A 15,132-nucleotide genomic window follows, 5' to 3' on the forward strand; every position below is an offset into this window, starting at 1 on the left:
AATAAACAGTTTTAGTGTTTGTTTCACCATTTATTGAGTTGTAACCGAAGAGATCTATAGAAATTGCTTAAAAGGCACCAAATTAAAACCAATTTCTGATAAATAGCAAAACTGAAGTCTAGAAATAATTAGGTGAAAAAAATAAATGGTGAACCTAAATGAATTGGGTTCAGAAACTAAATTTGAAAAAATACCAGCCAAAAAACTTTGGAAGCCAAATATCGCTAGCCTTAAAGACCCAGTAATAAACTTCAGAAATTCTTATTGCAGATCATTGACCAGAAGAAAGTTTAAACTGAATCACTCCACTCAACCAAAATCTAACACTTTTTTTCTAATTTGAAAAATGTGATTTTTAATCTCGGCTTGCTTTTCTGTCCAAGATTTCTCATTGCTCAGAAAATGGCAATTTTCAAATTAATTGCCAAACAAAAACATAGCAGCTAAAGTTAAATCGCATATCATGCAGTCCGGCTGATACGCGTTGCTAGCTTGCCAAAACTGAGATATAAACTGTTTATGAAAGCATTTGGTGGTTTTCGGCGAAAACGCGGGCACTACCATGCCACTGAAAAGATAACAAACTTTCACATATTTCTAATTTTCTGCGTAAAACGTTATGCGAATAAAAATTTTGACAGATTCTGACCGGTTGCAAGTTGACCGCCATTTGCTTCCTCCATTATGAGAATTACCCTTTCCCCTCCCTCGTAGCCTATCAAATCTAGTTTTGTTTTTAATTTCTACAAAATATTTCAAATTTTCGCAGCAAAGATGAAAGTTAGAGAAACAAAAACCACAATAGTAAATCTTTTGCATTGATGAAAAAAAAACTAAAATTTTATCAAGGGAATTTAATCACACTTTCGGATTCAATATATGTTCAATTGAGCAATTTCGCGATTGTGGCAGGATATAGTTCAATGGGTATTTTAGGCATGTTAGAACAGGTTCAGGTGCCCAAAAATTTGTTCCAATATCTCCAGAGAGTATAGAGTAAAAAATTGCAAAAAAAATCGAAACCAATTTCAAAAAGAAAACAAGAATAGCCGGTAGCTAAGCAAGTAGCACAGAATGTTCCGACCACAATCTAAGAAAAAAATTTTTCTTCGGATTAAGGTTTTTTTTGTACGTTGTGTAATGATGCAACTATACAAACGCGTAGAAAATTAGTGAATTAGGCATAAACCGCTGTAACTCTCTGCAAAAAAAAATTAAAAATAAAAAATTTTCGAAAACTTCAAAAAGTTTTTCCAATTAAAAATTCCAAATAGTTTCTGAGTTGTTTTTCCAAAGAGCTGAATGAAGCTTCCAAAACGAGTTTTTTGGTAAATTATTTTTTTTAGCCGAAATTGCTAATTTTCATATACAACAAACGTTACTCGATTGCTTAATTCGATCAAAATTAGGCGAAAAATTAAAAACTTCAAACCGGTTTTTATCGACACAATTTTTAATGTGGTTCGAATCACGACTGAAAGTGCTTTATTATGATATATCACTCAACCAAATCTGATCATTTTTAGTGGTACCTGATTTTGCGTGTAAAATAAAAACGCAAAAAAAACTAAAAACCCGAATACAAAATTCCGCCCCATTTTCAACGGTCGGAGCAACAAGGATAGCCGGTTTTTGTGCAAATACCACAGAAGGTTCCGACCATAGTCTTAAAAAAGACATTTTTTTCAAACTATTGTCGTTTTTTCTGTGTGGTGTGAGAAATATATATGAACGAAAATTGGGAATAGGCATATTCGACAGTCATCCTCAAATAGGCTTATTGGAAAACATTTTTCCCAGAAAAATGGTTGGACAACCAAAAAAAATTGTAGAAAACACAATAAAAACATTGTGGACCAAGTTACAAGTGGTTCAGCGGATTTTGTTAAACTAGTTGTTAACTAGAAAAATATCTATATTCCGATTTGATAGAGCTTGCTAATCGCACGCATAATAAGGCATATCGAAAAACTAAGATCCCGCCGGTATTCGAGGCACGCGTACTACCGCTAGACCAATTGAGAAGGGCCCACGAAGGTGTTGAGGTTCAACAATAACGCAAGTACAATTTCTCAGCTAAGTAAAAGTTGTTTAGGAGTCTAGCTCCCGATTACAAATCACTTGCTCTTTTAAATGAGATTAACTCATATGGAAAAGCGATTTGACGAAGCATCTGTCATCAAAGTTCATACGAACAAACACGTACTTGCTTTTTAAAATAATACACCTCAAATCAGCTTCATTTTCTTTAACTTGATATCGTTAACTTGATATCATTAACTTGATATCAAAATAAAGGGATTGTTTCAGTAAGCTATAATAAGCTAACGTGTAAATTTCAGAATCAAAAAATATGTATTTACAATTACAATGCCTTGCATAATAAAATAATTTTCTGTACAAATCAAAATAGATCAATTTGAAGTATTTACATAAAAACACATGAAAGAAGTGACTGGAATGAACATTAATCTAACAGAAAATTAAGTTCATAAAAATAATTTTAGCATCTTTAGATTTAGCGATATGTGGCAAGAAATTTTGAGCTAGGTGGTTTTTTGATTTTCAGTTAAGCATGGAATATCGAATGATTCGACGAAGACTATTTGTTTATTATACTATAGCAAAATGATTTCCGTTGCACTATGGGCCAGCTTTTTAAGTTCATTTAGATCACCAACAAAACAGATTCAACAGATGATTAATCATTTTCGCAAGCTAGAGCTAACAATTTAATTTTTAATCAGAATCAGAAATAAAACATTAGTTAGTTATCGAAATCTATAAATTATAGAAAAATTGATAACTATGTGAAAGCTAAGCTTAAAGTTCGAGTTTCACAGTTGGTAAGATTCTACCAATTTGCTCACTACACCACTATGACTTCCTTTCTTTGCTTGCCCTTTCCCCAATTTTTCTCTCTCGTGTTGCTCTGCTCGTCCTTCAGTCTTGTCGCTGGACATTTTTCTATCATTCTGAGCAGTCGAAACTTGACAATTTGTATTTTTCTTTGAATTCGATGACTGCTTATGATGTGACACAGAGTGTTCGTGACTACTGTCTTTATATGGTGATTTCTCTGCTTTAGAAGCACAAGCTTCACTCGTTTTCTGCGATGAATTGTTAGAATTGAAGGCAGCGGTTTGCACGTCGGTAGGGCTCGTAGGAGATGAGTGTTTCTTTCCAGGCATGGTTAGAACGTCCACACTTTGGTAGTGTAATTCCTCGTATTCATCTAAACAAAAAAAACTCACTTTAAATTTGAACTACTTAACTGAGAATTTACCAAGCGTTCATTTAAGGCAGCCTGAAAACAGGGCTTTAGGAATTCTTTTAATTTGCAAATAATCGAAATTTTTCCGAATTACCTTTTTTTTCTCAAATTACCCATGCAAACATTTTCCAGCATCAGCTTGTTTTAGCTATTTTAAGTCTTAATGAACTTTTCATCGCATAGCAAAAAAAAGCATGAACTTGTCTAGTTTTTTTTTCTACTCCCCAAATTTTACATATATTTTGAAACATTTGCATATGACTGACTAGAAGTGACAATAGCTAAAAAATGGGCAAAATAGGAGGCAATAAAATTTGAGAAAAAAAACAAATTTTTGACTGAAACAAAATCCTCAACAATAACAAAAAAAACAGGAAAAGAAACATGTTAAAATGAGAAAAACATAGCCAACACGATTAGAAAAGAGACAATCAACGCAAAGAAAAAGAAAACAACTGTCTTGTTTTTTTTTGAAACCTTCAACTTTCGAAACTCAAAGTAAACAAGACTGCTCGTATCAGGGCGAAGCCCTGAATGTTCCGACTGCCTTTTAAGGTTTATGGAGCAGCAGTAATAACATGTAAAAATTAAATGAAATAAAATAAAATGAAATTTTTCTTCTAAAAGTTGCAATTTTTTATGAAAATCATCCCCCCACACGCCATAAAAAGTTTAAAAGGATAGATTTCGTTCCTTCTAACAAATCAATTATGGTAAATAAGCTTCGTTCAACCAATTTGGAACGATTTATAAGACGGACTAAATCTCCGCTTACGCGTTAATAGCGCGCATTATATCGCGCGTTAATTGTCCCAAATTGGTCAAAATGGCAATCTTTAAACCCTCATAACTTTACGAAAAATGGTCACAGGTGAAATATCTTTTCAAATTTAAGCTCAGAATAACAATACCTTTTGAATAATATAAAAAATTCCGTCAAAAATGGCTAGTTAAAAAGTCGAAATTTGTCTGAAAAAAAAAACCCCACCCGAGCACAAATATTCCGTTACTTTCGTATCGAAAGTCGGAACAAAAACATATGGCCTTCAAGCTCTTCGAATTTCAAGAACAGTTTGATAAAAAAATAAGTCAATTTGAGAAAGTCGGTCAATCAATAGGTCAACATTTTTATTCCACTGGGAAATCTGAAAATTAAAATCACTTTCGACATTAGAAGTCGATCACGTCCGCTGTTGTTTTTTCGAGAGCACAATTCGCCTAACTTACAGCAGATGAATTTGAATTGAACTCAAAAAGGGGCATATGTATGAATGCACTTTTATAAACAACAGACCTATATAAGAGTCTTTACTACGTTCAACGGCTCTTAACTACACGAGAAAATTTAGACTGCTTTAAGACTGAGACCCACAAAGAAAAAAAATTTAAAAACTATTTCGGAAAAAATCTTCAAACTAAACGGAACCATTTTCACCAGAAAACCTTGTAATGCTTCAATACACGTCATTGCAAAAGCGCATTATAATGGGTAGAATCATACACACGACATTCAAGACGGATTGAATTGACCACTTGGAACATTTAAGACGGATTGAATTGACCGTTTGAAAAAAAAATTGCTCGTATGAGGGCAAAGCGCTGAATGTGTTGATTGCCTGACTGACTAGAAAAAATTAAATGTAACAAAATAAAAAGTATGTTTTTATTTGAGATTTTTTGTCAAAATCATTCCCGTACACGCCATATAAAGTACAAATTGATAGATTTTGTTCCTAGTAACAAATCAATTATGGCAATTAAGCTTCCTTGAACCAGTTTGAAACGATTTCTAAGACGGATTAAATCTCCGCTTACGCGTTAATAGTGCCAAATAAATCGCGCGTTAATTGTCCCAAAATGTGACTATTAGCTTTTGGTTAATTTCAGTGGTTAAGCTTTTGGTTCCGTTCCTTTTCTTTTTTTTTTGTAAACTTGAATTAAAATTAGGCCTGAAAATCGAAACAGGTTAACTAGCAAAGAAACCGGTGATATCTTCGCATAGATGACAGATTTGACAATCATTAAATTGAATAGCTGGATCAGATTTTGCTATACTTCAATAGAGAGCGAGATAATTTAGCATACCGTAATCAAGATTCATTTAAAACGTGTAAAAATCAAAATGTTTTGTATGAATTAATCTAGTAGCATATTTCAGGCTTAAAAAGTGACGTGACATAACTATGGGCATAAAATGGGTGGTGGGGGGTTATTTTTTAAAACTATCCTGGGTAAAACGGAGGACATCATAAGATCATAAGATAGATCAGAACAACTTCCAACCTTGAATGAGAAGATTTTTATCCTTTTTCTCTGCTTCTATGTCTACCACGTGGTACACCGGCTCAGCTGCATCTCCGCTGACTGATTCGATAAACTCGGTAGACTGGTTCAGCTTACTCTCAGCTTCCAAAGGCTCAAACTCATTGTCCGACTCCTTCAAATGCAGTACCAACTTTTACTAACAAATTTACAACTGTACAAAAAAAACGAATCAAGCGGTTTGAGACAAAATTTGACCAATTTTTTTAAATTAACGTTCGTGTTTCCGAATCTTGCTAGAACTCACACGTACGTGAATTGCAGTACAAAGTTTCAATAACAAATTTACAGTTCAACCTTGAAAAAATCAAACAAATCAAGCTGCCTAAAATTTCCCAACCTTCTTTAAAAATAGCGTTTTTGCTTTTTCCTTTGCCGTTTTAGATGCTTCATCTGATGCGCTAAACTTTAATGCAAACATGATTTTAACGAATCAATTTTTATGGTACAGGACATGATTAAATGCAAATCTTTGATGCAATATAATAATTACAAAGTGCAATTATAAGCCGAACGCTAAAACATGTTCTTAAAAATGAATAAGTTATACAAAAAATGAGCATTCTAAACTAAGCAAGATTTCTTACCAATATAATTATAAAATACTAACAGAACAAAAAGCGGTTACGTTTTTAAAAATCTTAAGTTAATCGCGCCACTAACTATAAACATTATTATCAAACAAATCGAAGGCAAGATTTTAATTTGCTATTTGAAAAAGTAGAAACCCCCCCGTGAAGTTTACTCCAAATGAACTTACTGATGAAAATGATGAATATTCAACGCCATTTGCCGGTCGCAGGGGCAGCGTCGGCTTCCTCGCAGGGGCAGCGCCCGCCGCCTCTTCCTCGGTTTCGTCGAACGACTTCGCCGATCGCAATGTTCCCAAGACTGACTTTCTGTTTTGGGTTTCAACATCACTGTAAACATTTCCCATGTCAACTTTTCCCAAAGCCCTCACTCTTTTTTCAATCTGACCAACAAGAACGATCGCGAAAGCTGAACGGAACACACATGCCGCGGCTTCGCTCGAATCTGAATCACATTCGAGGTATTCGATCGAGAAAATATGATTGTCCGCTGCATGGACGCCGAATCGTTTAATCGCTGTGATCGGCCAATACATGACAACTGAATTAGGAGTCTCACTTTCTATATCAACACCATTCCATAGTGTTTTCATAATTATACATTCCAGGAGTACTTTCAACTCGTAATTCAGAGTTTGGTCGACGCCTGCGACTTCGGTTAACAACCTCACTCCGTAAGGCGCAGTATAAGCCGAGTTGGCAGTAAAAACTGGATTCTGTTTCCATTTGAATAGACTATTAACTTCAGTGTTTATTTCTTTGAGTCGCGAACACCAAGATGTTGCCTCGTCATTTTTGTCTTCAAATATCAACTTCACAGCTGTTGTTTCACCAAAACAAATGTCCAACTCTTTAAAAACTTGTGATGTCTTTGTCTTTTTTGCAGGCGAGTGTTGCTGAACCGTAGCATCAGTAATATGTGCTATATTGAAAACATGCATCAGTTTTCGTTTACCGAATTTCAAACATTCATACAGCTCAAGATTAGCACCACAAAACACAGTGGATGCCGCTACACTGTCAGCGGACACTTTCCGCACACTGCTTCTTACCGATATTTGATTACCATATACGGAAGGTCGTTTACCCGAGAGGTCTTTCGCGGGAACGTGAACAAGTTTGACAAACGTTTTCTTCCGTTTGCTTGTCAATGCTCCAATTATTGAGTAACATTCTACCGAGTCAATTAACTCGTGGGGGCTCGAATGATCATTTCCAGACATGAGAACAAATTCCACAAAATCAATTCTAAACTAAACCATCTGAAAATCAAACCAACATTCGCATCTTAGAAACAAGTACTTTCACAAGCAACGTAGCACTGAAAATCTTTGCAAATTTTTGCTAAGCAAAATAACAAGAACTTTTCAAAAAAATTTATCCAAAAAATGAGCAAATTTTTTGTATCAAAAAAACTTAACAAATCAAAAATTTTCCAAAAAGTATACTAAAAATCTACTTGAACAAAATCCAAATTGCCTTTTTTCAAAATTTTATATCGTGTTTTCAAAGGGGAATGGGCACTTTTCCCGAGAATAATGACTGCAATTAAGTAAAAAATACTTTCATTACTTGCTCGGGACAATATCTGATAGCATGTATCACTCACGATAATTTTTAACAGAGGGAAACTGACCTTCGCACCAGTTGCGATACAATACAAAAATTGCATGGTGAGCTAGCCGACGTTGCACAACTTTACACCACAACAGACCTAAATTATTTTATAAAGTAACCGTCAATTTTTCCCTTCAAAATACAAAATAAGTTGACTAATCTGATAAAAGATTAGGCAAAGCTATTTGAGCCGAAAAAAACCTTTTGAATGAAAAAATTATGAAAATATACTATGCCACAGTTACTTAGTCAGGAATACTTGTAACAACTTTTGTAAATACAATGCCAATTGCTTAGAGCTAGAGAAAAATCTGCGATGTTGCAACTAAGCCGACAAAAATAAGCATACAAACAAAAATCCGACAAAACCCGAAAAAAAATCGTACATCCTGAAAACCCAGCAATGTTTTACCGGAATTCGAAGCCCACGCCTTTAAGTGAAAAGGCAACCGCATCACCTCTGAAACAAGTGGGAATGAGCCTGTTATTTCTTACGGCTCAAAAATAAAGTAAAGCTAATTTCTTACAGATTTGCAAGAAAAATTGTATACGGGAAAAAGTCTAGTTCCCAGAAACAAGACAATTGCTCTCGCAAATGTTATCAGTGAAAAAACTTGCAATTGATGAAATTTAATTTGCTGAAAAATTGGCTCACGGTCATATGAATCATCTCCTCACTAAACTGATTCAGGTGGAGATTATTTAATGGTCACGAGAATTTTGCTTTCGTGAAAAACTTGGCTACGAAAGGTTTTGAAACTGAACTTTTTGAAACCCTCTCCCCAAAAAACCCACAGAAGGTAAATTATTCACCCATCAATTGACGCAAGCTGACGAGACTAAGCCAGTATAATTTAAGTCGTACAAAAAAATCTGTACAAAATCTGAGTTGGTAGATTTGCAACCAACATAAAAAATAACAAATTTCGAATAGAATTGGCATTTAAAATGAAAACACGTTCAAAACACGCTGAAAAAAAATATATATAACAGCATGAATCTGAGATTCTGTTATAAAAGCTTTGAACGTGAAAACATCCCTGTTTCAATTTGAAAAAGCTTGCAAACCGCAAGCATTTCTAGTTCGAAAGAAAAAATTTAACGCCAACTTTCAGCAACACTCCGAAAGCTATCAAGAAAGTTATCAAAGCTGGAAATGGTTTCCCTATCAAATATCACTTAACCTAATCTGGCATTTTGTGATAACTGATTTTGCGCAAAAAAACAGCAGCCGAATGCAACTCAAGTACTCCTGACATGGTCATAACCAAAAACATCAATTTTACAACAAGTTGAGCGATTTGCAATTTCAAAAGCCATTTCCATCACAAACTCGACTACATTATTTCAGAAGCCGATTTTTTCCCTGTATACAATGCTGATTTAAATTATCCCGGACAAAACTAACAATATTTTTTGTATATGTTTATATTTTTAACTACATATATTTCAAAAGCAATTTTCTCAAAATGGTTTGACATTAGACAAACAATGAAGAAAACAAAAATTGCTTACAATTTCACCATAATAAATAATATGGTGCAATTTTTTAACTAACATTCTTGATCAAAATTTTAACCAAAAATGGGTCATTTTGGCATTTTTTAATTTATCCAGAATTAAGCTGAAACTACCAAATTAATTAATTTTATATTGCAAAAGAAGCCTCTCACACAGCGCAGCTCTAGAAAGATAGAGGCTTCTCACATAGTTCTAGAAAGATAAAAATTTCCAAAAACTTGCGTTAAACGTTTGAAATTTTTTAGGCGAAGATTTTGATTTTTCTTTGGTAAAAATGATTTTATTGGCTATCAACCAAAAATATATTCTCGCAAACAAATTTATGGAAATCCAATTTTTCAAGAATTTTAGCGTAAAAGGCTTCTTTATAATATTCTCATCAATTAATTGGTAGTTTCAACGTAATCCTTGATTAATAAAAAAAGTCCAAAATAACCCATTTTTGGGGTAAAATTTTGGTCAAGAATTTCGGGGGGGGGGGGGGGGGGGGATTTGCATCTAATTAATTCAGGCAACTTTTCTTCTCTTCACTGTTTGTCTAATCTTAGCCCAATTTGAGAACAACGCGTTTAAAATTTTTTAAGATTCATTCTTTTCTCTGGATAATTTCAATCAGCACTGTAGTTGGGGAAGAAACTAATACAAATAAGATGCTCATCACTATGAATCGTAAATAATTTGCAATGAAAACTTTAATGATCCCAAATCCCCTTTTTTAGTTTACTCAGCTTCAGTTAAGCTTTTTCAGCTACAGTGACGCCTATTGAATTTTTAAAACAGACGCGTTACAGTGTTCAACTCTATGGAAAATGACAAGTAAATCAATAATCAACATAGCACACTACAAAAGCCTGTTTCAGTTAAAACTTCAGCTTTGTCAGAAACCATTTAGCTCCAGCAGCTTTCTCGGTCGTCCCGGCTGATTTGAGCACATGTTCCTGGAATGCCTTTCCAACTTCCCTCTTTTTTGCTTTCTTTTCGGTCTTCGCCACATCCTTTTTGAGCAATTCTTCAACTTCCGACACGTTGACCATCTGCATGGCATTTGTGAACGTGTATCTAGTAGGCATGAAATGAGAGTAGTTCACATGCTTGAAGAAAACTCCAACCTTCTGCTTCTTTTTGATCACACTTTGACTCATTCCTCTCTTGACCTGTCGTGGCGGTCTTTGAATTCCGACAACTGTTGCACAGGGAAACTTCTTTCCACCAATTCCACTCTCATGGGTCTTCAGAATAACAGCCTTCTTTCCAGCTTGTCGCCCTCGCAAGCACATAACAACTGTGCCAGGTTTGATAAATCGTCGAGGACCTGCGGGTGCGGCGCTGCCAGACATTTGTAAAAAATATCTCTGAAAAAACTCTACTGTACAGAATCTAATTTAGTGTACAGAATCTAAATGGTACACTATGGTTTATCTTTTTTACATTGAGTTATCAGGCTCGGAAATGCAGAGATATTTTAAATTTAGATATAGATCTCTTTGTGGGTCAAATGGCCCCCAGTACTTAACATTTCAATAAAATCAAAAATGAAAAACATAAAATACAGTATAAAAATAGGACCGAGAGAAAATTATATAGATATCTTTAAGCCATCTTTGATGGGACAATAAAGATGTTTTTCTAAACCTTGACTGTGAGTTCGCGCGACCTGTATTCTTCTTTTCTGTTGATCCTTTGTTTGAGTCGGTTGATGTGGAGGGCCTCAAGCGTTAAAAGTTTGACAGTGTCGCTGAATCGATCTATGATCTTTGCCATCAAGTTTTCTGTGTTACCAATGCATTGTGTCATGTGTTCACCCACTGGAGTAGAGATCCGCGAATGCTCGTTAAGGCGTGTAATAAGGTTTAGGGTTGTCTGCCCAACATAGCTGGCACTACAGCCAGGACAAGTGATATGATACATCACATTACTACAGAGATGATTCGGGATCTTGGATTTTAGAGAGGGGACAGCAGTTTTCAGTTTACGGGTAGTGAAAATAACAGGGACACGAGTGAAAATAACAGGGACACGAGTGATATTGTTCAAACGTCTTCTAAACGTGTCACTCATCAACACACAGATGGCATTAGAAACTTGCAGACATAAATTGCGACGAAAGCCAAAAAAAAACTTTTAAAATGTCGAGAAAATTAGATCTATGCAAAAAATTTATATCGGTCTCCATTTGTCTTGACTAAGAAAATTGATTTAAATTTGATTCGAAACAAAATTTACCAAGCAGTTACTACGGATCCGAACTTTTTTTGTTCAAAAACACAAAATAAATTATCCTCTTAAAAAACTCACACGCCCACTACGCAAAGAAACTTGTTTCACACCTCCAATGGCACAATCTGGAGACACTAAGACTATCAGGTATAAGGCGAAAATAAGGTGCGTACCAACGGAGCCGCATTCCCGGATAGCCGAAAAAACTAAACTACTACTACTACTACTAAAAGAATTTATTCCCTTTAAAATATAAAGGCATCAAACAAAAGAAATGGTATGATTATGTACACAAGACATCACGAACGGCAATTTATGCAATGGCAACAAAGTAGCATTGAACAAGAGTTGTTTAAGTTGAACATATCAATTCTATTTTTCAGATAGATTTTCAATTTTGCTTTGAAAATTTCAGGCGATGAGAAAATGTCGGCTATGTTGTTTGCTGAAATCATGTTGGCATACCGACAGACGCGATAGAAGAAAAATTGCTCTGTAAAGAAGAGTCGACAATTCTGGGTTGTTGAAAGCTTAGGGCGTGAGCTATTGCGAAGGTCTTTGGCTGCAAAGGTAAAATTTATGTATCTGTAAAGGTTGAAATCAAATTGATCAGTCAGGACTCGATTAAGAAAACACATATCATGTAAAGCTATAGTGAAGGAAATTGGCAAGGAATTCGTTTTTCTAAGTTGTTCTGTATAGTCGTTGACTCCCGTTACCCATTTCAAACATTTTCTGTTAAATAATTCTAGTTTGCGGCGATATGTTAAAGATGGAAACCAGACCTGACTACCGTATAATAAAATACTCACAATACATAGCTGGTAATATTTGAATTTGGTTCTCATGGATACTCCATAAGGGATTGAACGTTTCAAGAAATGGAAAGCTTTGTTAACTGCAACCAGTTTGGTTTTAATGTGGATGTCCCACTTTAAATCACTAGATATCGTTACTCCGAGATCTTTGATAGATGAAACTGACGGAATTGGGTAATCATTAAGGCAAAGTGTAGATTTGGGGGAAGTTGAGTTAAAACAAATAACTTTGCATTTATCAGAATTAAATGTCATTTCGTTTTCAAGTGTCCAATTGATAAATAGATCAATGTCTATTTGAACTAAGGAAAGGTCATATTTTGAATAGAGTTTGCTGTCATCAGCAAACAGAAAACATTTAGAGGTTTTCAAGACAGCTGGCATGTCATTAATGAAGAGTATAAATAGTAAAGGGCCGAGTACACTTCCTTGCGGAACACCACTTGTTACATGGCCTTTTGGAGATGCTTCATTGTTAATTAAGACATTTTGCGTGCGGTTTGTGAGATAGGAAGCAAAAAGTTCAAGAAAGCTAACGTCAAAGCCTAAATTACCAAGTTTCAAAATAAGTATATGATGAGGAACTTGATCAAAAGCCTTGCGAAAATCGAAGTACACAGAAAGACATTCGCTTTTTGCCTCGACGTCGTTATAAATCTGATCTAGGTATTCAAGAAGCTGAGTAACAGTCGATCGCTTGGTCATAAAACCATGTTGAGCAGGTGTAACTTTAGCCCGAATTTTAGGATAAATGAAATCGAAGATCATTCTCTCCAGAACAATCGATAATTGAGGCAATATGCTAATCGGGCGATAATTTTCAACATTTTCGGGATTACTAGATTTAAGAACTGGCGTAATAAACGCACATTTCCAAAGTTCTGGCCACGTTTTAGTTTCCAAAACCTTGACAAAGAGCTGCACGACTAGAGGAGATATTAATTCACTGCAGTAGTTAAGAATAAAGGTTGGGAGGCGGTCGTTGGTAATACAAGAAGTTTTAGCAAATTTGAGAGCTTTCTCGACCTTTTTAAGGTTGACATGGAGATCGGATAGAAAAATGGTGGGTTTTTCGGGTTGTAAGATTTGAATTTCATGCTTTTCTAGAAACATTGAACAGAAGTAATCGTTCAAAAGAATGGCTATTTCAATAGAAGTGGATGCTTTTCTATTCATCCAGTGCATTTGGTTTGGTAGTTTCCTTCTGGTAAAAGATCGAAGGTATTTAAAGCAATCACGGGTAGAATTTGGTCTTAAAGATTCAAGGAGACAAGTTTTATCCAATTCGATTGAATTGTTAAGGTCTTGTTGGATCGAAGCTAAATGATTTGTGTTGGCTGTCCGTTTAGATATGGAATGATGCTTATTCAGTAAATGAACTGTATGCGACGAATAATAATAGGGAAGTTGCTGGCGTCTTTTAGTTTTCTGAGCGCATGATGAAAGAATTGCATGATTGATCTGAGCGTACCAGCTATCTACATAATCATTAGTGGTGGATATGGAATAACATGAGTTTTGTTCCACAATGAGTTTGGTAAAGCAAGGGCTGATGTTAGTATTGAAGATCGAATGAGAAAAAGATGATTTAGATAGAGAGGTTTTCATAAAATTCCCACTCACAGTAGGCGCTGCTTCAGGAATGGTAAAAAAAGCAAATAAAGGAAAATGGTCTGAGTAAAGCACTTCATTTACAAATGCAGTGAACAATTCTGTGTGCGAAGTTAAAATGATATCAAGAGTGTTGCCTGAGCGATGTGTGGGTTCATATATAAGGGGCATTAAGCTATGATCCTCAATAACCTCTAGGAACAGTTTCGAGTAATCACAGCCACCATCAGAAGATGCCCAACAGATATCCGGCAGATTTAGGTCACCTAAGATTGTGTACGAACTAGAACCATTAATCAATTTGGAGTTAAAATAACGTATTGAATCAGTAAGCATTTTGGCAGGTATCCGAAACTGCGACGAAGCGGGGGGGTTGTAAATAAGGAGGAAAATATGATTAACTGCACCCGAATATATTGAAAGTCCGATGCAGTAATCTGCATCGTATGATAGAGTTGAATAATTTAGAGCAAAACTCCTTTTTGTAGCAATGAGAACACCTCCGTGTTCTCCAGAAGTGCGGTCTTTTCGAGCAATAACCGAATAGGGAGAATTCATAGGAAAAATTTCGGGATCAGTAACTTCTGGTTTAAGCCATGTTTCAGTAATGAACACGATATCAGGAGAATGTAAAGAAAGAAAATTGATTAACTTCAGACGCTGATTTATGCTCAAGAGACTTTGTGCGTTGATAAGGCATAACTTTGATTGTAGTCAGTCAAGATTGATCTTGATACCATTTCGTTCGAGGGTCAGACCACGAATTTTTAGCTCATCGCGTGGAACTTTTTCATTGTTAATCATGTCGTACCGTTTCTTGAAGATTTTACGTTTCAGAATCTGTTCTTCTTGGTTCAGGGACTTCGATATGAAAATCTTTTCTTTGAAATTCTTCAGTTTGTAAGATTTTGCCAGGCATTTTCTAGCATTCCATTCGGATGACAGACGAACAAGTAAAGGACGCGGTCTTCGTTGTTGGGGATTAGCTTTACCAAGTCTATACATTTGGCAGATACTGAGATTTTCTTCGCCTATATGATCAAAAATTTCGGCCACTTTGGCTTCTTCGGCCTCTATATTGGAAGTAAACTGTCCGTTGTCTTCGCAGACCCCGTCGATGATTATCTCGTTTTCACATGTGTTGGCCCGGTGACTGTTATTA

At 35.3% G+C, this 15,132-nt stretch overlaps 4 protein-coding genes across 4 annotated transcripts in view; 1 reads left to right on the forward strand and 3 right to left on the reverse strand.

Annotated features, from left to right (window-relative positions):
* Window positions 1-15,132, forward strand: part of LOC134853964 (AH receptor-interacting protein-like) — a 567,995-nt gene that overhangs the window by 459,774 nt on the left and 93,089 nt on the right. The window lies entirely within an intron of this gene.
* The window catches only part of LOC134853965 (probable caffeoyl-CoA O-methyltransferase 2), a 166,687-nt gene that overhangs the window by 151,181 nt on the left and 374 nt on the right, over window positions 1-15,132 (reverse strand). The gene's annotated exons all lie outside the window — the stretch shown is intronic.
* The window catches only part of LOC134853961 (uncharacterized), a 192,383-nt gene continuing 179,581 nt past the window's right edge, over window positions 2,331-15,132 (reverse strand). Inside the window, exons 2-4 of the mRNA XM_063869979.1 lie at window positions 6,357-7,448; window positions 5,558-5,711; window positions 2,331-3,235 (exon numbers count right to left, since the gene is read on the reverse strand). Coding sequence (XP_063726049.1) covers window positions 2,838-3,235; window positions 5,558-5,711; window positions 6,357-7,409 — 1,605 coding nt within the window. The 5' untranslated portion in view covers window positions 7,410-7,448 and the 3' untranslated portion in view covers window positions 2,331-2,837. The remainder of the gene's footprint in view (window positions 3,236-5,557; window positions 5,712-6,356; window positions 7,449-15,132) is intronic.
* Window positions 10,185-10,661, reverse strand: LOC134854691 (large ribosomal subunit protein eL27-like). The gene has a single exon (XM_063871047.1). The coding sequence runs from the start codon at window positions 10,659-10,661 to the stop codon at window positions 10,185-10,187; it is 477 nt and encodes a 158-aa protein (XP_063727117.1).

This window comes from Symsagittifera roscoffensis, chromosome 9, assembly GCF_963678635.1.
Source record: "Symsagittifera roscoffensis chromosome 9, txSymRosc1.1, whole genome shotgun sequence".
In the NCBI taxonomy this organism is placed as follows: Eukaryota; Metazoa; Xenacoelomorpha; order Acoela; family Convolutidae; genus Symsagittifera; species Symsagittifera roscoffensis.